The 25,569-nt window shown below is 51.8% G+C and overlaps 1 protein-coding gene and 1 pseudogene across 1 annotated transcript in view; one reads left to right on the top strand and one right to left on the bottom strand.

The window, feature by feature from the left end:
* The first annotated feature begins 1,090 nt into the window (after positions 1 to 1,090).
* On the top strand, positions 1,091 to 4,947 carry LOC149334685 (uncharacterized; annotated as a pseudogene).
* A 10,072-nt stretch (positions 4,948 to 15,019) lies between these two features.
* Positions 15,020 to 25,569, bottom strand: part of LOC149334684 (sarcospan-like) — a 106,218-nt gene continuing 95,668 nt past the window's right edge. The window contains exon 5 of the mRNA XM_089555294.1: positions 15,020 to 15,862. Coding sequence (XP_089411420.1) covers positions 15,608 to 15,862 — 255 coding nt within the window. The 3' untranslated portion in view covers positions 15,020 to 15,607. The remainder of the gene's footprint in view (positions 15,863 to 25,569) is intronic.

The following is a 25,569-nucleotide window of genomic DNA, read 5'->3' as shown; positions in this document are numbered from 1 at the left end:
ACCAACGATGTGGGCTAGCCCAAGCCAACGGTACTCTGCACTGCAGTGCGGAAGCGCTGGAGCCATGTGCCAGTAACAACGAAGCTCCACAAAGAACGGCGCTGTTCTGTGCTTCGAACCTCCGAGACCGGTCTTTGCTGCTGCTTTTCAGTCACTGGAAAGTGTCGATAAGCTTCTCTTGTATCGTTTACCGTGGCCTTGCGGGCGCGTCCGCAGCGCCTTAGACGTTGCATGTGAGCGAAGGTCATTAGAGGGGCTTAACCTGATCAGAGTAAATAAATTCGCTCGATATCTGCGTTGTCCTGTCATGAGGACCTAAGCCGCATAATACAATTCTATACGCCACAGAGAACCCACAGTGGCACGGGAAAGTTCGCGAGCCCTTTCCGGCGACTTTTTCATGCTGGCACGTTCTCCCTCACACGCTCCTTCGCATGTCGGCTAACAGATGGCGATTAAGTAGATTCTTTCAGACGCGGTCAGTCAGCGTCGTCGCTCCGGCGGGTTATTTTCCCCTTTTCGCACTGACTATAAGTTCGAAGCGTTACAGCATAACTCTTCAATAATTTCAAAGAGAAATAAAAACTCTGATAAGAAAGCATTGCGCCAATTATTTCGGCAGAATTAGCCAGAATTACCATTCGCCACTAAGTACAGCTCTTCCCTTACATATTTTACAAATCTCTTTTTGTACCTACTTATTTGTATTAACGATGACTTTGCACTTTTTGGTTCTCCTGTTTTTGGAAAAATTGCAATTGCAATATTTTCAACTGTGTCTGCTCTTAGGCCTTGTAACGGCTGCCTAGGCTTGGGCATGGATTTCCTTAATGAGCATCAGGCGATCATCGACCTGCGATCCAAGCTCATCAGGCTTTCGATGCACGAGGCCATCGCTTCGATGAGAACTCCGGAATAATACGTTGCGCTTAGTGTCCTGGAGAACAAGTGAGTGGAACACCCCGCCCAAGCGCCACCGTCACCGTAGGCGCCACGGAAGCGAATAAGACTAGAGCCGTCATAGAGGGAAACATGCATTTGCTTCTAGACCAAGGAATCGGAATCGCAAGAGGCAGTGCACATTTCCGCAATGGCCAAGTTGAAGTACTGCTGACTAACTTTAGCGAAGAGTACCTGCACGTTAACAGGGGAGCGACGATTGCTTTCTTCGACGAGATATCCGACGTGTGAGACTCGTTCGCCCTCTCCGAGCTATCCCCTGAAGATCCGTCTGACCAAGAGAACTCGCCCACTTTCGACATCAACCCAGCCCTGTCCCGGAACAGACAAGAGCAGATCTGCAATCTGCTTCAAATCTACATCGAGTGTTTCTCGTCCTCACCGAAGGTCCGACAAACGCCGATTTCCGAGCATCGCATTATAGCCGACCACCACGTCCGACCTCACCGCCAAAGCCCTACCGTCTGTCGCCGCGAGAACGACAAGCCATCCGGGACCAAGTGGAAGAAATGCTGCGCGACGACGTCATAGAGCCGTAGAACCGCCGCAGGGCGAGCAGCGCAATTAAAAAGCAGTTGGAACCCCAACGCTGTAAGAGCTGGTTCTTCCTCGCCTTAGCTCCGACAGATTTGGCGACCCTGCTTCGAACACGAAACCCATCCCCGGCTCTTCCGCCCTTCCTGCCGGCAGCGACCCACCCTCGAACGCTCATCCTCTCGCTGCTTCGGTGGCCGCGTTCAGTCATTCAGCCTGCCACCATTTCGGCCCAGTATCCCTCGCGCCTGGCTCCTGCAGGTTGAGGCGTATTTCCAGTTGCGACGTATCCCCAGCCAGGAGACCAGATTCCTCCACCTCATGTTGTTCTTGCCTCCTGACGTCGCTGATGACTTAGTGGACGTCATCAGCTCGCTGGACTCAGCTCGACCCTTCGACACGTTGGAGGCGGCTATCATCGACCGCAACTCAGCGTCCGAGCGCAGCAAACTCCAGCAGCTCCTCAGCGCTACAGAGCTTGGTGACAGCCGCCCTTCGCAGCTCCTCCGCCGCATGCTCCAGCTTCTTGGAGACTCTGCTGCTCAGCACGGCCCCCTTATGCGGGAGTTGTTCCTTCGGCGGCTTCCCCAGCACATGCTCCCCGTCCTCGCCGCTGCGGGTTATGTTTCATTAGACGAGCTCGCTGAACTCGCTGACCGTGTTAAAGACTACTCACGGCTCCCAAACATCAGGTCAGGGACCAGTCCGCTTCCAACTACTACCGCAGACTCCCAGCTTGCCAGCATCGAATGTCGACTTGATGCTCATGCCAGGAGGCTCGATGTCCTCGCGCCCTAACTACGCCGGTCATCGCTGAATTTCCGGTCACGGCACCGTTCCCCGCCACCTTCGCGTTCTTCAGAGCTCCAACTTCTGCCGCGCGGCCCGTCACCTTGCGCTGCGACCGGCCACGGACGGCGGCAGGTGGTGCTGGTGGACGGGCATGCCGTCTATTTCATGTATCGGACAAGATCACTGGCGCTCGCTTCCTGGTCGACCCGGGAGCACAGGTCAGCGTCATAGCGGCCTCTTGGGGCAGATTGCTGTCGCAACAACCAGACCTCCCCGCTTCAAGCGATCAACTCACACAGTCGCACGTACGTTCAACGGTCCCTTACGCTTAATCTGGGATTACGCCGCACGTTTCGCTGAATCTTATTATCGCTGACGTCTCACACGCTGCTCTCGGCGCAGACTTCCTTAGCTTCTTCAACCTAGCAGTCTACATGCAAGCTCATCGCCTCATATATCTCAGCACGCACCTCTTCGTCAATCTCTCCGCTGCGGCGACGGGACTTCGTGCTCTCGTCTCTGTTTTGCCATATGCGAAAGTTCTCGCTGGTTTTCCCAACCTGACAAAAACGCCCACCGGAGAGTCACCAGAGAAACACTCGATCACCCACCACATTGTGACTTCGGGACCTCCGGTGTTTGCTCGCCATCGCCGTTTGTCTGCAGAACCCTTGCTATCGCTCGCCGTGAGTTCCAACACGTGCTTGAACTCGGCATCGTACGGGCTTGCTCCAGCAACAGTGCATCGCCACTTTAAATGGTGCCAAAGAAAGATCCGGGTGACTGGAGACCGTGTGGAGATTATCGCGCCCCCAATGCTCACACTTCACCAGACCGCTATGCACTTCCTCACATACAGGACTTCACATCGAATCTGGCTGGGTGCACGATCTTCTCTAAAATTGACTTATTGGAGGCTTATCATCAAATTCCCGTGGAGCCTAGTGATAATCCGAAGACGGCCATTATCATACCTTTCGATCTCTTTGAGAATGTGCGGATGCCTTTTAGCTTGTGCAACGCCGCACAGACTTTTCAGCGAACTATCAGTGAGGTTACGCGAGGCCTCGACTTCCTGTTCGCTCACATCGATGATCTCCTCGTCGCAAGTCCATCCGGGTCTGAGCATGAAGCTCATCGGCACGCCCTCTTCCACCGACTTGATGAATATGGGCTCGTCATCCACCCGAACAAGTGACGCTTTGGCGCAGCTACACAATAGAGTTACTAGGTTACCTTGTCACTCCACAAGGTATTCGGCCTCTCGACAGCAAAGTGAAAGCCATTCAAGATTTTCCAGCCCTCACGTCACTCAAAAAGCTCAGAGAATTCTTGGGCCTCCTGTACTTTCATCGCCGATGTCTCCCTAAGTGCGACTCTTCCCTGAAGCCTCTGACCGATCTTTTGGCTGCGAAAAAAGATTCTGCCGCGGCACTTGAGTGGATTGAAGACGCTGCAGCTGCATTTCCTGCTGCCGAGACGGCGCTCGCAGACGCCACTATACTCACACAACCAGTTCCTGACGCTCCACTGTGCCTCGTCACCGACGCTTCGAGCAATGCCGTCGGCGCAGTTCTCGAGCAGCACGTCTCTAGTTGGCAGCCTCTCGGTTTTTTTCTCTCGAAAGCTGCAGCCACCTGAGACCAAATGCACGACCTCGACCACGGCGGCCGCGTTTCGATGGAGGCGAAACGCAAGAGGCGCCCGTGCGCTGTGCGATGTCAGTGCACGTTAAAGATCACCAGGTGGTCGAAATTTTTCCGGAGACCTCTACTACGGCACCGCTTTCTCTCTTTCTTCTTTCACTCCCACCTTCCTCCCTTCACTTACGGCGTGGTTCAGGTGTCCGCCGATATATGTGAGACAGATACTACGCTATTTGCTTTTCTCAAAAACCAATTTACCATTTACCATTTTACCTTCGGTCGAGAACTGCTCGCTGTGCACCTTGCCATAAAGCATTTTCGCTACTTCCAGGAGGGCTGGGACTTTTACGTCATCACGGACCATAAGCCCTTGACGCTTGCCTTCCAAAAGAACCACAGCACCTACACTGCACGCGAGATCTGCCAACTGTGTTTTATCTCCGAGTTTACAGTGGATCTCCGCGCGTCCATGGCCCGGAGAATGCTGCTGCTTGTATCATATCCGATGCAGCGCGGTGCACGTATCTATGACCCGTGCGACGTACGTGATATCAGATTTTGTATTGTTGGTGAGGAAACACATGTTGGTGAGGGAACACGCCTTCCTCTCCCGCTTAAGTGTACATATACACGGGTGTTCAGTAAAGTAGCGGTTCTTCTGCTCCCCTTGCTCGGAGCCTCTGGTCTTCTCTCGTCTGCAGCGCGCAACGATACATAGTGTCAGAAGTGGGATCACCACCGACGTCCAATCTTGGCGAACTGAAGATTACGCTACAAGACCAAGCCGATGGACTTCCTGAAGCCATCAGGCCCGCTGAGCTCGGTTGGGGAAATTGCCAAGAACTGGGAGACATTCAAGCAAAGATTGGAATTTTTGCTCCCCGCATCAGAACCAACCGACAAGCCTCGAACAGAGTCGCTCAAGACAGCACTCCTGCTCAGCGTAGCGGGCGAGGAAGCCCTCGAGATCTTCGGCTCGTTCAGCTTTGGCGAAGACGAGAACAAGAATGACTGAGCCACTGTCGTGAAGAAATTTGATGAATGCTGTGCGGCGCAGAAGGACGAAGTACATGAGCGCTACGTCTTCCGCACTCGAGTACAGGCCCCGGGTGAACCCTTCAAACCTTTCTATGGGACTTAAAAAACCAAGCACGAGCATGCAACTTCGGCTCTCAAATGGAAGCCATGATCAGAGACCACATTCTGTATGGAACTAACGATGCGAAAGTTCAGGAAACTTTGCTGCGGGACACCACACTGACGTTACAGAAGGCTGAGCAGGTTGCTAAAGCGGCTGAAGTTGCAGCAGCACAGCAAAAACTCTGGGCACGGGATGACAAGCAGATTGACACGATGCGCATGGAACATGTTAGTAGACAAAGTGAATTGCCCAGACATCGCAATTGTTGCAAGTGCGGACGGGTGCACCCACGACGAAGGTTTCCTACATTCGGGAAAACATGCCGAAAGCCTTAGCGGCCCAACCTTTTTCCTATTTGCTACAAAATATTTGAGGGCGTTGGCGTACATCAGGGCAGTGAAGATTAACTGCGACATACTGGACGTGTCGCGCAGCGTGGCAAGCCTACACGACTGAACTGTGCACGCTCAAATCAAGAATGTGCCGCTCGAATTCAAGGTCGATACAGGCGGGCAAGGAAATTTACTACCCTTCGGATGCTACCGTAAAATTCGCCCCAAGCCGTCACGAAACCAAGCAGCTCGGTGTTGCGTTCCTACGACGGCGGTGTTTCAAGCATGAGGGTGTCATTCGCACAGAAGTAGCTCTGGGTGACCGTTGCGCCGTTCTCGACTTCTTCGTGGTGTCCAAGAGGCATCAGGCCATCCTGGGCCTACAGGCCATCCATGCTCTAGGTACGCTCGAGGTCACAAGGCATTGCGTATACAGGGTGGCTAGTTTTCCTTGCACAATCTCTCCTCCGTCCTTCAACATATCTGCTGTTACTTGATCCTCACCAGCTGCTTTCCCCCTCTGCATTGCTCCCAAGGCTTTCTCTACTTCCTCCTTTGTTTCTGGCGGGATGCCCCATTGCTGTGTTCCACTGCCTCTCTCAGTAACATTCTGATTGCAATCGCTACTGTATAGATTTGTGTAAAACTCTTCGGCTAATTTAACTATCTTATCCATATTGCTAATGACGTTGCCCTCTTCTTATCCATATTGCTAATGACATTGCCCTCGTTTTCTCTTATCGCATGCATCTGGTTTTTACCTATGCCTAGTTTTCTCTTCGCTGCTTTTAGGCTACCTCCGCTCTTTAGAGCATGCTCGATTTTCTCCATGTTAAACTTCCTGATTGCAGCTACCTTGTGCTTATTTATTAACTTCGACAGCTCTACTAGCTCTATTCTGTCTATGGAGTCAGACGTCCTCATGCTTTGCCGTTTCTTAATTAGATCCTTAGTGACCTGAGATAGCTTCCCGGTATCCTGTCGAACCATCCTACCGCCTACTTCTGCCTACCGCCTACGGCACACTCCGTTATGAGATCTGTGAGACGATTGTTCATTGTTTCAACATTACGGTCGTCATCTTCAGTTAAAGCGGAAAATCTGTTGTGCAGCAAAATCCTGAATTCCTCTACTTTCCCTCTTAATGCTAACTAGTTAATAGACTTCCGCTTCACTAATTTCCTGCGCTCCCTTCTCAAATCTAAGCTAATGCGAGACCTAACCATTCTGTGGTCGCTACAACGGACCTTTCCGGGGACCTCCACATCCTCTACGATGCCAGGCTGAGCGCCCAGTATGAAGTCTATTTCATTTTTAGTCTCACCATTGGGGCTCTTCCACGTCCACTTCCTGTTGGCTGGTTTGCGGAAGAAGGTATTCCTGATTCGTAAATTATTTCTGTCTGCGAACTCTACTAATAACTCTCCCTTGCTATTCCTAGAACCTAGGCCATAGTCGCCCACCGCCTCATCTCCAGCTTGCTTCTTGCCTACCTTCGCATTGAAGTCGCCCATCAGTATAGTGTACTGTGATTTTCTTTTTTTGATGGTGGTGAAAATATTTATTCAGAAGGGACAGGAGGTATTTGTGGATCGGCCGTAAGGGACCGATCCTTACAAACACTAGGTGGAGGTCCCTAGTATGGGACCCCAGTGGCGGTGGCCGCCGCCGGGGCGCGCCCGACTAAGGCTTGTTGGGCTTGTGAGTCGTGGCAGCCGAGCAGGGTCGCCTCCCAGTCCTCCAGGGTTGGGTTGGGGATGGGGGGAATGGCCGGGTTCGGTGGGCAGGCCAACACCATGTGATAGGTGTCCGAAGACACCGCACTACAGTGCGGGCCGCTGCCTTTAAAGGAGGGGTCAAAATTTTAGTGCTGCCGGGCACAGCAATGTATTGGTGAAGAAGCGGAGAATGAGCCGCTCATCCGCCTTCTTGAGGCCTTTACATGGGCTAGGGTAAAGGCGATGGCTATCTTGATAGTAGGTTGTGATACCTTTGAAAGGATCCTGTGGCTTCGGCTTCTGCTCTACGGCGGGCAGCCCTGTAGCGCTTCTCGCGCCGCGCTCGGCTCGCAGGCCATGGCACGCGGCGCCGGACAAAGAGGAGGAAGTTGGGCTAGACCGCCGCAGGGCGAGCAGCGCAATTAAAAAGCAGTTCGAACCTCAACGATGTCAGAGCTGGCTCTTCCTAGCCTCAGCTCCGACCGCCTCAAGAGGGCGGATGAGCCGCTCCTTCTCAGCATTCTCACTAATACATTGCTGTGCCCGGCAGAACAAAAACATTTTGACCCCTCCTCTGGCGGCAGCTGCCCGCACTATAGTGCGATATCTTCGGACACCTATGACATGGTGTGGACCTGCCCCTCAAACCCAGCCATTCCCCCCATCCCCAACCCAACCCGGGAGGACTGGGAGGCGACCCTGCTCGGCTGCCACGACTTACAGGCCCAACAAGCATTAGTCGGATGCGCCCAGGCGGCGGCCACCGCCCCTGGGGTTCCACACTAGGGACCTCCACCTAGTGCTTGTAAGGATCGGTCCCTTACGGGCCGACTCAAACATACCTCCTGTCCCTACCAAATAACTGTTTAATTGTTTTCACGACCACCACCACCACCACTCCGGATGGCCTCTTCGAGTTCAAGGTGATGTCATTTTGTCTCTGCTTTGCACCAGTGACGTTTCAGCGAGTAATGGATACAGTGCTGGCAGGCCTGAAGTGGTAAATTTGCCGGGTATATTTAGATGACGTTGTTTTCTTCGCCTCGAACTTCGAAGAGCTCGTAAAAAAGATTCGAACAATAATAGGCGCAACCAAGTCTTCCGGCTTAACCTTTAAAGAAGCGGTGTTCCACTTTGCCTATGAAGAGCTGCGGTTTCTAGGCCAAATCTTTAGCACGGAGAAAGTACGCCCAGGCCCTCTGTAAATAGCTGCTATCGCACTATTTCCGCCTCCGGCCGATAAGATAGCTCTGCGCAGATTTCTCGGAACAGCGCCCTTATTACCGACGATTGGCCAAGAAATTTTTGCGCATCGCCGAGCCCCTGACCCACCTGACAAAGGCAGACGTGCCGTTTAAATGGGAAGCGCCGTAAGTTTGGTATGGTTTATTTGGATTTAACGTTGCTGTGCGACTCAGGCTATTAGGGACGCAGTAGTGAAGGGCTCTGGAAATTTGGACCACCTGGGGATCTTTAACGTGCACTGACATCGCACAGTACACGGGGCTCTAGAATTTCGCCTCCATCTCAATTCGACGCCGCGGCCGGGATCGAACCCGCGTCTTTCGGGTCAGCAGCCGAGCGCCGTATACCCACTGAGCCACTGCGGAGGCACTCGCCGCAAGTAGAAGCCTTCAAAGAACTTCAGCGTCGTGTATAGTGGCCACCAATCCTAGCGCACTCTGATGAAAGCGCCCAGACTGAAATTCATGCCGACCCAAGCAGCGTGGGCCTAGGAGTGACGAACCAGCCTTATTAGTCACTCCTAGGCACACGCTGCTTGCGTCCTCATGAATTTCAGTCCCGGCGCTTTCATCAGAGTGCGCGAGGATTGGTGGGCGCGATGCTGCCTGCGGGCTAGAAGGGGCCGCAGTCATAGCTGTGGTAGATGGGAACCACTGCCAGAAGGTAATTGGATCCATTAATACGCGTAACGCTTTAATAGCTGAAGAGGCTGCGATAGCGCTATTATGTACAGGCACCGAAACCAGAACTATTCTCTCAGATAATAAGGCGGCTGTTAGGAACTTCGGCAAAGGCCTAATCTTCAGGCAGGCGGCCAGTCTACTGAGGACGCACCCTCTCAACCGGGAGGTTTCAATCATCTGGGTTCCAGCTCATGGGAGTCTACCAGGCAATGAGGCTGCCCATCGCCTTTCTCGAGATATATATACCCGAGCGGCCGTAGAAACCCCGCTACCCAGAGACAAAGACCCCCTCATCACCTACAAGGAGCTCTCTGAGGCTCCCAGACTAGGCCGAAGGATCTATCCATCCCCAGATAGGTCCCTAACACCCTCAGAATGTAGGACCTGGCGAAAAATTCAGGCCAATCACTTCTTCTCTAATGTTACTCTGCACAATGAGCATGCAGGCGACCCGGAGGCTTGCAATCTCTGCAACGTACCTCTGAGTCAAAATCATCTAATCTGGCAATGTCCCGAATCTCCGGGAGCTAAACAGACTGATCCCCTTGACCAAGTTGCCTGGGAGTCCTACATCCGCAGCCCAAATGCGGATGTACAGAAGATTGTCCTACGCCTGGCGGAGGAGGCTTACTCCACGACCTTCTCTGCGGTCACGGCGCAGGAGGGCCGGCAAGGGGGAGACCCTCCCTCTGGCTGAGCCCCTGCCCCGAGGCCCATGTCGGTGTGAATAAAGTCGTCTCCCTCTCGCTTGGGCCTAGGCGCTGTCCGCGTTCAAAAAACTGACGGACTGGAGAAGGCAATCGCATACGCTAGCATACGCTACCCAAGGCCGAGGATAACTATTCTACAAATGAGGAGTGCCTTGCCATCATCTGGGCTAATTCCGCCCCTACCTGTACGAACGACCGTTCAAGGTGGTCAGCTATCCCCATGCCCTGTACTGGCTTGCCAGTTTGAAGGGTCTCTCCGGCCGCCTAGCTCGGTGGAGCCTGCGCCTTCAGGAGTTTCACGTCACCGTCGTTTACAAGTGCGGGCGCAAGCACTCTGGCGCTGACTGCCTGCCCCGAGCCACTGTAGATGCACCGCCGCCAAGCGAAGATGAGGATGCCTTCATCTTGATTGACGGGCAGCGCAAAAAATACGAGACACTCGAAGGAACACACTTCGAGCGCCTTATTTTATTTATTAATTCATTTATTTAGTCAAACACCCTAAGGGCCCACTGGGGGCGTTAGTGGGGGGGGGGGACAAATCAGATCACAATTTTCAAAGCCAAAAAACCACTTCAGGTGGTTAATACGTTAAGTTGAGAAAGAGCATAACAACGTAAAAACTGTTACAAGGAATGCACAAATATCAAAGAAAGAGAACATACTGGTTTGCGAGTAAGTAAGATAAAAAGCAAATATGCTTACTGAACGCGCTGAGATTCCAGGTACGCTTTGAAATCTCGAGTACGTGATAAGATGAATCGCGCGGCTTTATTCCGAACGGCTTCAAGTATATTGGTGACGGTGATTTGGTAGGGATGTCAAATGATTGACGCATATTCCAGTGAAGGGCGAACAAGAGAATTGAATGCTTGAAGCCTGGTGTCCCTGTCGGCTAGATATAAGCGCCGCTGCAAAAAGCCAAGTTTTTTCTTCTGCTTTACATGTAAGATATTCGATGTGGTCTGTCCATGTTAAGCTAGAATTTAGCAGGATGCCGAGGTACTTAACTGATGAAACCGAGTCTACTATGCTATCACTTATTAGGTATGTGTTAGTGGTGGTTTTGAAACTGAAGGAAATTTCAATGTTTAGACTTTTCTCTATTTATTTGCATCTGCGATTTGCCGCACCACTCTATTAGATTGTTCAGGCCAGATTGCAAAGCTTTGACGTCGTCAGCACTAAATATATCTCTGTAAATTACACAGTCGTCGGCAAAAAGGCGAACTGTCGAATTGATATTTAGTGCTATATCGTTAAAATATGTTACAAATTTTATATTTTTATTGCGTTCTTAATCTGCGTTGTTTTTGTATTCTTAATCTCAGCTATTTGCATTTTTTAGTTTTTGTTGCACTCTGTTGCTGTTGTTCTTTTTTATTTGTTGTTTTCTGTACTTCAAAAATGGTGTCTGTATTCTAATTTTATCTCTTTTTTGCACCTTTCATTTCGAACAAATTGCTATCAGAATGCTTCGTGTGTCCCCCCCCCCCCATGTAATACCTTCCCCGGAGGGCCTTTAGGGTATTTGAATAAATAAACAAAAGAGGTCCTATTAATGAGCCCTGAGCGACGTCAGACTTGACAAGGGTTAGGCTGGAAATATTATCATTCAATTTAACTGCTTGAGAACGATTTGTTAGAAATTGTTCAAGCCATCAAGTTGTTTTGGCGTCGAGTTCAATGCTGCGTACTTTCTGTGTTAGTCGTTTATGAGGTTTATGCGCTCTTGTCCTGTCCGGTCTCCCGGTGTCTTGCGTGTTTTTCTGTGCGCCGTTTTTCGATGAGGTACACGGTCGAAGGTTTTAAAGAAATCAATAAAAATACCATCTACATACTGACACAGGTGCAATAAATTATGAAGGTCCGTTACGAACTCATAAAGCTATGTTTGGCATGAAAGCTTCCGGCGAAAACCATGCTGGTTGTTTGCAAGCAAATTATTTCGATTGAGACGGGCCATAATGTGAGTGTATAGAAAATGCTCAAGAAGTTTGCAACTAGCTGATGTTAGCGAGGTAGGCCGGTAGTTGCTGAAGACAGTGTTATCACCGGATTTAAATATTGGCAGAACATGAGCTGTTTTCCAGTCTTCGGGTATACATCCAGAATCAAGTGATTGTCTCGTCTTTTTCTGCTCTGTCCCTCAATCAAGATGAACCAGTACACTCAACTTCTCGCTCTACATGAGGATGCCTTGCTGGGACCCACCAGCTTCAGCTCTTTTGCACAGCAGCAATGCTTGGACCCCGAGATAAATAACCTCATCGAGTACTTGGAAGACAAGGTTTCTTCACCTCCCGCCTCATTCAAGCGAGGATTATCTCCATTCTGTGTGCAGAATGTTGTGCTTGTGAAGAACTTTGTAGCAAACAAAACAGCCTACCTCCTTGTACCTGTAAGTCTGCGCGAAGAAGTTCTTCATGCTTCACACGACGAGCCGACAGCTGGACATGTCTGGTTTTCTCGCAACCTCCGCCGCATTCAAGACGACTATAACTGGCCACGACTGTCTGCCGATGTAGCATATTATGTGAAAAGCTGCCGAGATTGTCAGCGACGAAAGACCCCTCCAATCCGACCTGCAGGATTTCTGAACACCACTGAACCTCCCTCAAGGCACTTTCAGTAGATCGGCATGGACTTCTTGGCCCTTTCCCGAAGTCAATGTCTGGAAATAAGTGGATCATCATAGCGACCGACTACCTAACCCACTCCACCGAGGCAAAGGCCCTACCGAACGGAACAGCAGCAAAAGTCGCCAAATTTTTCGTAGAGTGCACTCTTCTGCGACACAGAGCCTCCGATGTGGTCATCACGGACAGAAGAATAGCATTCACAGCCAAATCAGCCATCGGAGGACAACTTAATGCCATCAACCACATGCGAAACTGCATGCTACCATGCAACAAAACCATCGCCGATACGCTCGCCGTGTATGGCCATGACGAATAAAAGACCTGGGACATCATTGTAAGGAGATAGCGCCACCCAGCGCTGGTTGTGGGGTGCCGAAGACGACGAAGCACAGAGAGCGTGTTCAGTGGAGTATGGCGCACCGGGTGGAATAGGAAGAAGGAGGAGAGAGCTGGAACGCGTTCGGTGACGGATGAGTACGTCGTTCCTGGCGCCCCGAGTTTCCAGGCTTGGACCACCGCCGGGTACGTCCGAGCTCCCAGACCCGGACACCAGACCGCTGTCGACAGCCTGGAACCAGCAGACTTCGGGGCCGCTGTTTACGGCGTGCCGTACTCGTTCGCGAAGAGTTCGAACGTGGCCGGCCTCCACCACAGCTGCCAGGGAAGTTGCTGTGGGGTCCCGCAGCCGTCACGGGCTCACGCAGCTCCGATGATGCCCGCCGTGCCCATCGCCTTCTTCTGCTCCACGTCTCATCGCGGGTAGGAGCGGAACTCTACCGACTGGGCCGACGCCTGGCCTCAACTTTTTCGACGCACCAGCCGGCGAAGCACACACCGAACGCTAGCACTTGAGTGGACTTTTCTTTCCTCTTGTAGAGTTTTTCGGGTTTCTTTCGCGTGTGGTTTATTTCTTCTGACGTGTGTATTAGTGAGGCTTTCCTTTAAAACATAAATTAGTTTTTTCTACAATCCGCCTGGTCTATTCCTCTCACCTTCCCGCGGAAGGTAGAGACGTTCCCTGCAATTTTTCACCTCCTCACAATCATCCAGCCTTACATCGTCTTCGCCTACAACACCGCAGTGCTGGAGACCACCAAGATTGCGCTTTTTAGGCTCGTCCATTGCAGGGAGGCAACGACCCCGCTTGACGCCATGCTGCCCAACGTTGCGGAAGAAGATAACGTCGATGTCGCTGCCTACCTTCAACGCGCTGAAGAAGCTCTAAAACTATCCACTAGCCTAAAGAATTCAACGAATCGTTTCTTCCTTGTCTGATTGATTCCGAGAATATCCTGCCCAAAATATTGTTGTTGAGACCAATCCTTCCATCTTTAGACAGCTACTCATCGATCATTTCAAAGAATAAAACTTTCTTACACCCTGTACCAGCTACGATGCACTACAAAACGATCAAGCACTTGATTGGGCACGTTGTATTAGTGTAGTGTGTATTTCTGTATGATTATGTTTCACGTTGTCTTTGACTGACCGGGGTGGAAATTTGCGCAAGTCGGTAATGATCCATAACATAAGAGTAGCGCAAAACCAGGACGACGGAAAAAGGGAAGAGAACACACACCCACAACACAGGCGCCTGTGTTGTGGGTGTGTGTTCTCTCCCTTTTTGTCGGTCGTCCTGGTTTTCCGCTACTCTTATGTTATGGGTCTATGACTATTAATTTCTCACTCTTTTGCTTTGGCTAGTTTTATCTTTTTGTTTTGCTTTTTCATATGTACGACCATCGGACACTTGTATCCCCTTATGGATCCCCACGTTATGCAATGTCCCTGCGGGACCATCCAGGTTTGTTGATGATGATGATTACGTTACAAGGACGAGCAGAGGACCGACGCCAGATGCTACAACCTACGAAGACGCAGCGCAGAATACAAACCAGGAGACCGAGTCGTGTTTTGGACGGCCACTCGCTGCCGCGGATTGAGTGACATGCTTTTGCGCCGCCATTTCGGCCCCAACCAGGTCCTTCGTGGGCTAGGTGAACTGGACTACGAAGTCGTCCCTGACCAAATGACTGCATTCCTTCGTCGCCACGTACGACCAGAAGTTGTCCATGTCTTCCGTGTAAAGCCATATCATAAGCGCTAAAGGATGCTGTGTTGAGTTTGGAGACGTTTACTGCGTAGCTCATTCTCCTCTTCAAAATGCCGTGAAAAGCAGATGTGGATGCACGCGAGGCCTGCATGCACGCGAGGCCTGACGTGGGCATAAATATCGGTGTACGATTTATTGGTTTACGATACGAGAGACTGTTTAGTGTGTGAGGAAACATCGGGAGCAGAGCTGCTTGTCAGGCAGCGAGAGCGCTGCTGCAATTCGATGTCGGAAACGTCCCAATTACAACGGTAGGCGCTGTTTAATTCCGCGAATAGCAAACGCTTCGCGGAAAGCAACGGACCTGCATGCACTGGGCCATAGCGACAGGGCCATGGGCAGTTTGTCCATGCGAATGATGGCAACTAGGTTTGGGAGGAGTTACGCACACATTTGCCATTGCATAACATGACCATGCGCGAAATCACATGGAACAACGCGCACCACGGGCGAGGTACTGACCCCTCCGAAGTGCGCTGCCTACGCGCTTAACACAAGAGATATGCCGAGGCTTTCTGTGTACCATTTATTCAGTCATTGAGTCGTTCCGTAACATAAGCACGGAGCCCATATCGTACACGACACCTCAGTGCCCAGCAGACATCGGAGCTCAGAGGTTCTCCAGGACTCTCTTAGCTACTTTGGCTGTAGAAACACAACTGCGCACTGCTGGAAAGAATAATATAGGCCACGCTTCGGCGTTGCAACTCTTCCTTCCCGTCGCTTAACGGAAATAAAACATTTGTGGCCTTCATGCAGAAGCGCACAAACGGCATGTAGGTGCATAAGTACAAAAAAGGAGCGATCGCGTAAAAGGACTGACCGCCGAAGCATGGAGCACAGCATTTTGCCCGCGACTCTACACTGCTCTACAACGACAGCTACTCTGCTGTTCTTGCTGCTTGGCTGTCTGAAGAAGGCAGTTGGAGACGAGCTGCAATTTCTGAGAATATGTACAGCACGTCCATGTTCATCGCCTGCGAACCCTACTCAAGAATGTCTTTGGACGTGCACTTCAATCCCTCGGGCTTGCATGGCTGGCTAAGAAACCAGGGGGCGGTCAAGGATGCTGCGGTGGCGACCAGCTCCCGTCACGAGACGGTGAGGCGGCGGGGTGCGGCGTCCGCATCGCCTCCGTGCTCAATGTGGTCGGCCGAGTACTGCTCTCCGCCCAGGTCTCCGCCTCCGGGAAGCGGGTCCCCGGGATTCATCGACCGGCGCAGGCCCGCGTTGAAGTACACGTACCGGCTGCTCCAGAGCAGAGTCAGGTACCACAGGCTGCACACGCCGCCTAGGGCCGACACCGAGGCCGTGGTGTAGAACAGCCCCTTCACTGTGCTACGGACCTGCGGGCGCAGAGAAGGCAGAATATAGCGGATGTCAGGCAGACCGAGGTGTGTCAATGCGCCTGACGGCGGTTGTCATGTGTGTAAGCAGTGTGAAAATGTGTCCACCCTCCACCTGCCTCTATGCCTAGTGCGCGCCCGTGACTCTCGCAATGACTGCAAGTGAAGACCATAGAGATCTAAGTTTATAAATAGCGGACATGGTGAAATCTCGCCCCAGGAAGTGCGTAAAAGATTAGTTGGTATCCCCTCTGTTTAGTGGCGCCACCAGCGCTAGCGCGCATGCGCATGCACGCGGGCGACAAGCGACGGAGCAGACGAAGCAGAACGAAACCCGAAGACGGTAGTCTGTGCGGCTGTGCCTCTGAGCGTATGGCGTCATTGTTAGCGCGCTGACTCCGTGCCTTCTGCGTCTGTCTTGGCCTTCAGCGCGGAACTCGTGCGGTTTCTGGCGACTGCGAGGTCAGAGATGTTTTTTTGCCCAACTGCTCTGCATTTCAAGCAGTCTACGCTGACCACACCAGCCGCTACTTTGTACGACACAGCTCGTGAAGAGTCGCGCAAGATTCATGGCTTGCCGGCTGTTGCGGCGCGGTTTGTGGCACTCCTGCTGTCCTCGGCTGTAAGGTGAGAAATTTTGTCTTCGCTAAACTAGGCTCCACTTCAAGCAGTTTCTGTGAGCGCGCCAGGCGGCGCAATATGGCACAATTATCGGCAATTTCCTCACTGGCGTCCCAGAACCCTCCTCGCAGCGCCGCCTCTCCTCCTCCGCTCTTTTCTCCCTTCTCCTCTTTTTTTCTTTCACGGCTGTTGCGCTCTTCGGTCTATTCCTCCGGCGAGTCTGCCTCCGCGCACCGCCGCCGCGCACCGCCGCCGCGAATCTGCGCGTCTTCTGAACCGCGGCCTGGTCAGCGCGCCTCTCAATGTGCTGACGCATGAACACGTAGGTGGTGGTGGAAACGTTTATTGCCAATGATGTAAATCGTAGGGGGCGCCTGGTTTGCCGCAAAAGTTTGCATGATTACGAGAATTGGTCTGGGTATCGGGCATGCAGCAGTATTGGGTATTGAGCAGTCCGGGTTTGTAGTTGTCGCCAATGTGCAGCCTGCGCTATGGTGAGGGACGGAGCGGGGGGTGCGTATTCCCTTCTTTTGTCTCGGTAATACGAGAGAATATCACGGAAGGAGACCAGGTAGTGCATTCCCTGCTCACGACAGCATGAGGCATTAAAGGCTTTCGCCTTAATAAAGCGATTCTGCTCGTATTGTCTTTCACAGCTGTTCTGCTCCTGGCGAGCTTCTAGGGCAGCCGGCTCGCGATTTTCGCGTTGCCCTTCGAGCCATTTGTGTGGCCGGCACGTTCCCCGCGCAAAGAAGGCGACTGCGCACGTACTTAAAATGGCGTTAAAGGGCGATTCACACGACGGTCCGTTCGCCCGCGGCCCGCGCACTACCTGGTCTCCTTCCGTGATATTCTCTCGTATTACCGAGACAAAAGAAGGTAATACGCACCCCCCGCTCCGTCCCTCACCATAGCGCAGGCTGCACATTGGCGACAACTACAAACCCGGACTGCTCAATACCCAATACTGCTGCATGCCCGATACCCAGACCAATTCTCGTAATCATGCAAACTTTTGCGGCAAACCAGGCGCCCCCTACGATTTACATCATTGGCAATAAACGTTTCCACCACCACCTACGTGTTCATGCGTCAGCACATTGAGAGGCGCGCTGACCAGGCCGCGGTTCAGAAGACGCGCAGATTCGCGGCGGCGGTGCGCGGAGGCAGACTCGCCGGAGGAATAGACCGAAGAGCGCAACAGCCGTGAAAGAAAAAAAGAGGAGAAGGGAGAAAAGAGCGGAGGAGGAGAGGCGGCGCTGCGAGGAGGGTTCTGGGACGCCAGTGAGGAAATTGCCCAATTATCAAAGGTACGCCTACCTGCCCACGCCAGGGCGTGAGCACGCCGGTCGGTGTGCAGTCAGCGAATGGCGCGCCCGTGCTTTGTGCGCTTCGCCTAGCGTTTAGTTGACATGGACGCGCGTTGACTTTACGGGAACGCGAAGTTTATTGCGGCCTCCAACAATACACAACTTCTTTCGAGTGATATTTTTTGACGGTCGGGTAAAATTAGTTGTTAATTTGAAAAAAAAGAAAGTGGGCAAACGCGTCGAAAAGAAACTTTGACGCGTTGGTACTACGGGCGCGTGGTTTTCGAGAGTGCCGGGAGAAAAGCATAAGAAGCTGAAGAGCTTGAGACTTGTGCATTGAAGACGCCGGCGTTTGTTCCTGTGAAAACGTGCATTCCACCCGCGCAGTGACAACACGGGAGTGCCCTCTGCAAAATGAACAGGGGAACAAGTAAACACGCATGAAAAGGAGCTGGTGCGCCGAAAATTTTCTACGGTTCTGAAGACATTCACATTGCACCAGAGCGCATTTGTTGTCAGTGCTCCGACACACTGTGAGCCCGTGTTGTAGCCGTCACGGTGCCAAACATATGTCGAAGAGAACTCCCAGTTGGCTGTGTAATGGGACCTGCCGCATTCGGCAGGCAGAGCAGAGAATAACGTCCGGGAACGAAGCAACCCTTGTAAATTCTTGGGAGATATAGTGTAGTATTGTAGGCGGTGCATAAATGTTCCATATGCAAGGTTCGTAACAACGCTTTCCTTTCCTTGTTAGTTTCGCGCGTTTCGCCTGTTCGCACAGTTTTTGTGTAAGGTTTATCAGAATGACATCTTCTCGTGATTCAGATTTTCCAGCTGACCGTGCCGTGCGAGGTCGATAGTCACTGCTGTGAGCCGTGTTGCTGTAACAATGAATGCACAAGAGGCGCGGGACAGCTTAGTGATGTGCAAAAGTTCGACGGTGTCTGTATCGGTTTTGGTTGGTTGGTTTATGGGGTTTAACGTCACATGATGGGAACACGGGGTACCCCTCAGGGAGCAGTGTTATCACCGCTCCTGTTCAACATTGCTATGATGCGCCTCCCAAGCCAATTGGCCCGGGTGGAAGGCATTCAACACGCGTTATATGCAGATGATATTACAATTTGGACCACTCAGGGGAGCCTTGGGGACATGGAGGACCGCCTTCAGCAGGCTGCTTCCATAGTCGATGCGTATGCTAATGACTGTGGGCTCCAATGTGCTCCAGCGAAATCAGAGCTTCTGCATGTCAGAGCGAACCCAAAGGATAGGACAGCAATACACATCTCTCTGTCAGGAGGTCCTATTAGAGAGGTAGAGGAGCTCCGTATTCTGGGCCTTTTCATTCACCAGAGACTCAGACCGGACTCCACTATTGCGAAACTCAAGAGAGTAGGCGAACAGGTAGGGCGCATGATCCGCCGCGTTTCCAACAAGCGGGGTGGTCTGCGGGGCAGGGACGCGCTTCGGCTCGTTTATGCCTTCGTGACTAGCCGGATCCTCTACGCCGTGCCATATCTCCGCACTACTAAGCAAGACGAGGCGCGAATAGACGCCGTCATCCGCAAGGCAACTAAGCGAGCCCTGGATCTCCCGGTGGCTACCTCTAATGCCAAACTCAAGGCATTGGGGGTGCTAAACTCCTACCAGGAGCTGCGGGAGGCCCACCTCGTGAACCAATACACGCGGCTCACGCAGACGGCTCCTGGGCGCCGCCTGCTAAACCGCTTACACATCCAACACGACTGCACTCCAGAGGAGGCGGAGCGTATCCCAGTACTATGGCGCCATATGCTCTGGGTCTCCCCGCTCCCCCGTAACATGGGCACCGACATGCATGAAAACAGACGACAAGCGCGGGCTCGGGCTCTTGAGAGACAACACGGCTCCCGACCCGGTGTATATTATGTTGACGTAGCAGGGCCATCGCCCACGGGATTTTACTCGGCCGCTGTCGTTCACCAGGAAATGCACGTTGATGGACTCTCCTTTCGAGCCCCGAATTCAATGCGGGCCGAGGAAGTAGCGATAGCGCTTGCTGCCGCCCACGCCAGTTCGAGAATAATCATCACGGACTCCCGAAAGGCATGTGAACATTACTTGGCAGGGGAGATCTCCCCCTTAGCTGCTTGTATTCTACGACGGACTGCCACTGATCCAACACCCAAACGAATCATTTGGGCTCCTGGCCACCAGGGCTTACGAGGTAATGAGGCCGCTGACGCGGCTGCCCGAGCGCTTACTCACCGGGCTCCTCATCCCAGCTCTTCTGGCTCGGAGACTAACCAGCCGCTGCTGCGATTCAGGGAAATATTAACACATTATAGCGACAACCACCGCCTTTTCCCGGCCCCTGCAAAAGGGCTGAGTAAGACGGAGGAGCGAACTTTAAGGCGCGTGCAGACAGGTACTCTACTCTGTCCTGCAATAATAAAACATTACAATCCTAACACGGATGGGCGATGCCCACACTGTGGCGAGACCTGTGATATCTTCCACATGGTGTGGGCATGTACTCAAAATCCCCACCTCCCCCCTTCCCCTACCCCTTCCAGAGAGGCATGGGAGACTGCCCTCCTCAACTGCTCCTCGCTTGAGTCCCAAAGGGCTCTGGTGAAACGGGCGAGAGACGGGGCCTCGTCGTGCGGTGTCCCGGACTAGGGACGCCGACCATGTAGCGGGGCCACTCTGTGGCTCACAAACTCTTTTTCCCAAAATAAAAGTTTTCACCACCACCACCACCAAAGCGACTAAGGCTATGAGAGACGCCGTAGTGGAGGGCTCCGGAAATTTCGACCACCTGGGGTTCTTTAACGTCCACTGACATCGCACAGTACACGGGCCTCGAATTTCTCCTCCAAAGAAATTCAACCGCCGCGGCAGGGATCGAACCCACGTCTTTCGGGCCAGCAGTCGAGCACCATAGCCACTGAGCCACCGCGGCGGCATGATGTATCGGTTTTGGGTTTATATGCAGCAAAATGGTCTGTTGTCAAAGCACCTGGTGTCTTTTCTAGATCTTAGAAAACATAGCGCAAAAAGGACACGGACGACACAGAAGTGGACAGGACGGGCGCCCGTCCTGTCCACTTCTGTGTCGTCCGTGTCCTTTTTGCGCTATGTTTTCTGAGAACTGTTACCAACTAGCCCAAACCAAGCTACTGTCTTTTCTAGATTTGCACTGTTTGACGAAGGCCGTGGTGCAGCTGCATTTATGCCCGGTCAAGAGCGCCCGGAATGTAATTTTTCACCTTTCTGGACCAAAAGTAAGCAGATAACAATAGGAGACCATACTGAACAGAAATAATGCGCCGTAAGGGCGCGGAAACCCAAAGCCCATGCTAGCACTCAAACTGCACGCGCCTGAAACCGGAAGCCTCTCAGTCAGCCGCTTGGTGCGCTGCAGTCAGTTAGGCTGCTGGTTCGTATGGGAGTGTCCGGTCTTTATTAATCCCCCTCTCTATGTAAATACGTTGAAAACTGAATCTCGTCAAAAGGACTACTTGTTGACAAGTAGCTTATCGCGGCAAACGGATCTCCTGCCTAGCCCTCTCTGGTCCACTCTATTGCTGGACTTTATACTGATTAATTCAGGGATTGAAGGGAATGAGCTAGCCCATCAGCTCGCTCGCGACACACTTTTCCGGGCATCGTTGATCCCTTGGCCCAAGCCCTCGGAGGACGGTGGGAGACTCACCCTTCGCCGCACTCTAAAAGAGGTCTACCTCGAGCTCCGCCCCGACAAACGCCTTTACCCTACCCCTCATCCCTCACTCACGGTGCCGGAGGCTCGCCTTCTTCGGCACATCCAGATGAATGCAGTCATCAACCCGTCCCCCCTCTTTCTCTATCGCTACCGATCGGACCCTTCCTGTCCCAACAACCCTTGTATCTATACGGACCTGGCCATGTCGTCTTCTATTGCCCGGCTGCTCAGCAGTCGGGTTCTTACCCTCCACCCTCTCTATCCATCACCACCTGGCTCGACTGGCTTGGCGCTGAAGGGGAGGAAGAACAGCGGCTTCTGGTCGCCCAGGCGGTCGACATGCTCAGCCTGTAAATTATAGTCGAATAAACGTCTTCTACTACTACTCCTACTACTAACTCGAACAGCACGTTTTTAGTGAAAGCCGACCTCAGCGCTTTTCTTACTGGACTCTTGTTTTGTCTGAGATATCTATGCGCGCGCTGTCAGCAAAACTTGGGAACAGCGCGAGAGAAGACGTGGACGATGATAAGGAACACCAGCGGACAACAGAGCGCCCGTCTTGACGGCAAGTGCTCCGTATCGTCGTACACGTCTTCTCTCGTGCTGTTTCTAATGTTCTTCATGAACATACTAGTTCAAGCCAGAACGTTGTCACCAAAAGCCTTTTGTATCGAAGGCACATTAAAGGGAGACTGAAGCACTTTTTTTGAAAATCCGGCTGGCAGCGGCGTCCTATCGTTTTTCATGCTGTATGCTCGAATATCGCATCCAAATAAGGCAAAAACAAGCGCGAATTGCCTTTTTTAGCAGAAATATGCGGCCTGTGCCGCGGGGCACGCCGCGCGGCGCGCCGCCGCCCGTGATTGGTCAAGAGAGGTCGTGACGTCACTTTGAGGCCTGGAGAAGCTGCCGATGCGGATCCGGCGCTGCGCTGAGTACAGATCGCAGCTTTCCGTGGCGTTGTAAAAGCGAATATGGCGACTATTTTTTTACTGACCTCCAAAGAAAAGGATACTACAGTTTGTTCATTCCACGTATCACCTGAAATCAAAAAGACACGAGCAAAAAATTCTACGCCTAGCACAAGCATACGCTAACGTGAAAGACACGTACGCAGATCATGCGTAAAAGGTGCCAGCACAACCTCGGCTGGTATTCTCGGAAAGGAAGGGGTGCGAACAATACTCAAGTCAATTACCACCACCGGACGCCTCCTGGCTCGCCCGAAAGAGCGTCATCCTAAAGAAAAGGCCCAAAGCGCTGTGTACAAAAAATCCTATTCTCACTACCCGGCTTAGGTTGGGGCAAGAAAGTATTTCAAGGAAACGATGAAGCAGCACAAAGCTGATGTCAAAATGAGCGAAGCGCAGTGGCCAAGCACTGCGAGGCATGTGACCACAGGATATTGAAGGAATCATTGTGCGCTGGAAACCAAGCTAAATACGCGCACAAGCTTAGGCTGCTGCGTCACTCGTGGCGCGTTCAGCAGATGCCAGAAAATATTAATCGCTGCCTCGGAAACGTTCGCCCTTCCTATATTTGCAGTTTAGGCTCAGTGAAGTAGTGGCCAACTATATGTGTGTTTAAAAGCCAAGCTAGCTGCAACTCGTTCGCTGCCACAACTTCAAGAAGAAACCGACTAAGGTTGCGAGACATGATGTATTTTTGCAAAAACTTTGTTGGCATTCATTTCTCTGTTAAATTTGCATCCGAAATCAGAACGTCGAACGCTTTCATTTTAATCGCTTAGATACGATTAAACGAGATGCCGCATATGAAGAGCTTCAATGCTTGCTTGCTTTGCTTTATTGTGTTTTGCTTTGCTTGCTTGCTTGGACACGTCGAACCGAGTATAAAATCACTAACCGAGCTTTGCTGAGCACGCCTCAGGTGGTCTGGCCGCACCTATAAGCTGAGAAGAGCAACACATGCTTGAGCCTCTATTAGGTTTCTGCAGGAGCATGTTTCTAGTGAGCATGTTTCTGCTTTTAGAAGAGGCGCTTCTTCGAAATGGTTACACGCCTCTCATGCGCGAGGAAATGAAAGGAACTGCGTCATGGTTCAGCCGCGACCGAGATCTGCTGAGATCACATTACCGACAAGCTCTGCATGTAGCCGGTCTCACGAAAGTGCTTCGAGCACAGTACGCTTGCTTTGGTCGGCTTGAATTCTTCGTCAAAGCAGCGAGCGCTTGCGCTGCGAGCGTATGATCTTGCGGAAAACAGTGGAAGACGACACAGTCGCGGGCGTAGTTGTTCGTGGACACGAAAGCAGAGTAGTACCTCGTGTTGAATCTGATTCTCAAGGTAGGCTGACACGCTTTGTACGTCACAACGCACGCAGTACGAGGAACAACGCATGCAGCACAAGAAACAACGCGCGCTGAAAGCTCTCTCGGGTGCGCCGAAGTATCCCCGGCTCCTCAACGTGACGTCACGTTGGCAGACATGGACGAGGTTTCCCTCGCCGCAGTTCTCTCCTGCGGTCGCGCGTGGCGCGGGAGATTGAAACATCGCGTTTTTAATTGGTGATTGCGCCACTGTTTTGGCCAAAATCGAAAAAATAATTTCACAGACATGATCAGCAATGACACTACTTCAAAACCCTAAAAAATTAGCTGATTCGAAAACCGCCTCAGTCTGCCTTTAAGATGCCGATAATATAGTGATCGGCTCTCTTTCGAGTCAGGAACGCCGAAGGAGTAGTGGACAAAACTGCAGTAAATATGTCATGACCGTGATTAAGAATAACACGGTACTGGAGTATATTGCTACTTTACGCGCCTTCGCCAGCGTCTGGTCTTGAGGACAGTCCCTTCTCTCGCAGCTGGAATTCGCTCGGAGCAGTTCACGCTTCTTACGTGCTTTTGCGCTCAGCCGTGTCTACAGCCGTGGTACGGTTACAGGACGATGGTGACCGAGTTGCCAAGATGGGAGCTAACGCATTTCGTGCTTACAAAAAAAAAAGAAACACAGACGAAGCTGTGGCCTGCATCATCGGAGTGAGTGGAAAGGAGCAAGGTTGGATGCAATAATCGCCATGTCAGGCCTTGTGTAAATTGCGCTTGTAGGGCTGTTTATGAAATCCCCTTTCGTACGGCCAAACCTATGCCTCACTAACAGGGAGATATCGTCAAATGCTTAGGGGAATGCCCTAAGGTGGAGTACTTTTGTAATAAAGGAGTAATTACTAATTGATAGCCACCTGAGCGCAGCCATACGGCTGCACAAAAAAGCTACACAGCCATCTTAGAAACTTCATTGTTAAAGAAAAATTCCTCCCGGTCCAGGGTTCCAGCCCGGGACGACCGCTTCACCGGAGCAGTCGCTCTACCAAATGAGCTAACCGGGACGGCAAGCTTATGGTAGGCCGAAAGGGGGAAAAACCTGCTGCATTTTGTTTTTCTGTAGAAGGATTTTTAGAATTGTTTCGTTTTATCTCAGGTACACTTACTTTGAATGGAATGACCAGGTTTTCATTCAAAAGCGAGGGGTATGTATAGGATCTTGTATTGCCCCAGTTCTTAGCGACATAGTTTTAGCTCATTGTGACAGGGTCGTTTCTGACCACCAGAAGGTTTTTAACAATGTGACTGTTTTTAGATACGTTGACGATTTTTTAATTTTATTACAAGGGTGCAGAGCAATCGCTAAGCAATGCCTAAATAATGCAGAACTGAGGATTGGGCGAGTTGGTGGTGATCCATTGCAGAAAAAACCAGCGCTTCCGAACACGGACAGAGGACAAGGAAAACAGACTGACGGCGCTGAACTTACAACTGTTGTAAGTTCAGCGCCGTCAGTCCGTTTCCCTTGTCCTCTGTCCGCGTTCGTAAGCGCTGGTTTTTTCTACAATGGACTAAATAATGCACTGAAAAAGTCTTGTTGCCATTCACTGAGCTATGGTTTCCAAAAGCAAGTGACGCGTCTTTACTCAGCTGGGTATCCGACAAGCCTCATTGTATCCGTATCTGAAGGAATGTTGAGAACCGTAAAGAAAAAAGACAAGAACCAGAGCGAAGCAAACGGAAACAGAACGGTAGTCATTCTCTACTTGCACAACACCTC

This window comes from Amblyomma mixtum, chromosome 8 (genome assembly GCF_055824585.1).
Source record: "Amblyomma mixtum isolate Tamu chromosome 8, ASM5582458v1, whole genome shotgun sequence".
Taxonomy (NCBI): domain Eukaryota; kingdom Metazoa; phylum Arthropoda; class Arachnida; order Ixodida; family Ixodidae; genus Amblyomma; species Amblyomma mixtum.
Note: the sequence above shows the minus strand (reverse complement) of the source record. Positions and strands in the feature narration are given on the sequence as shown.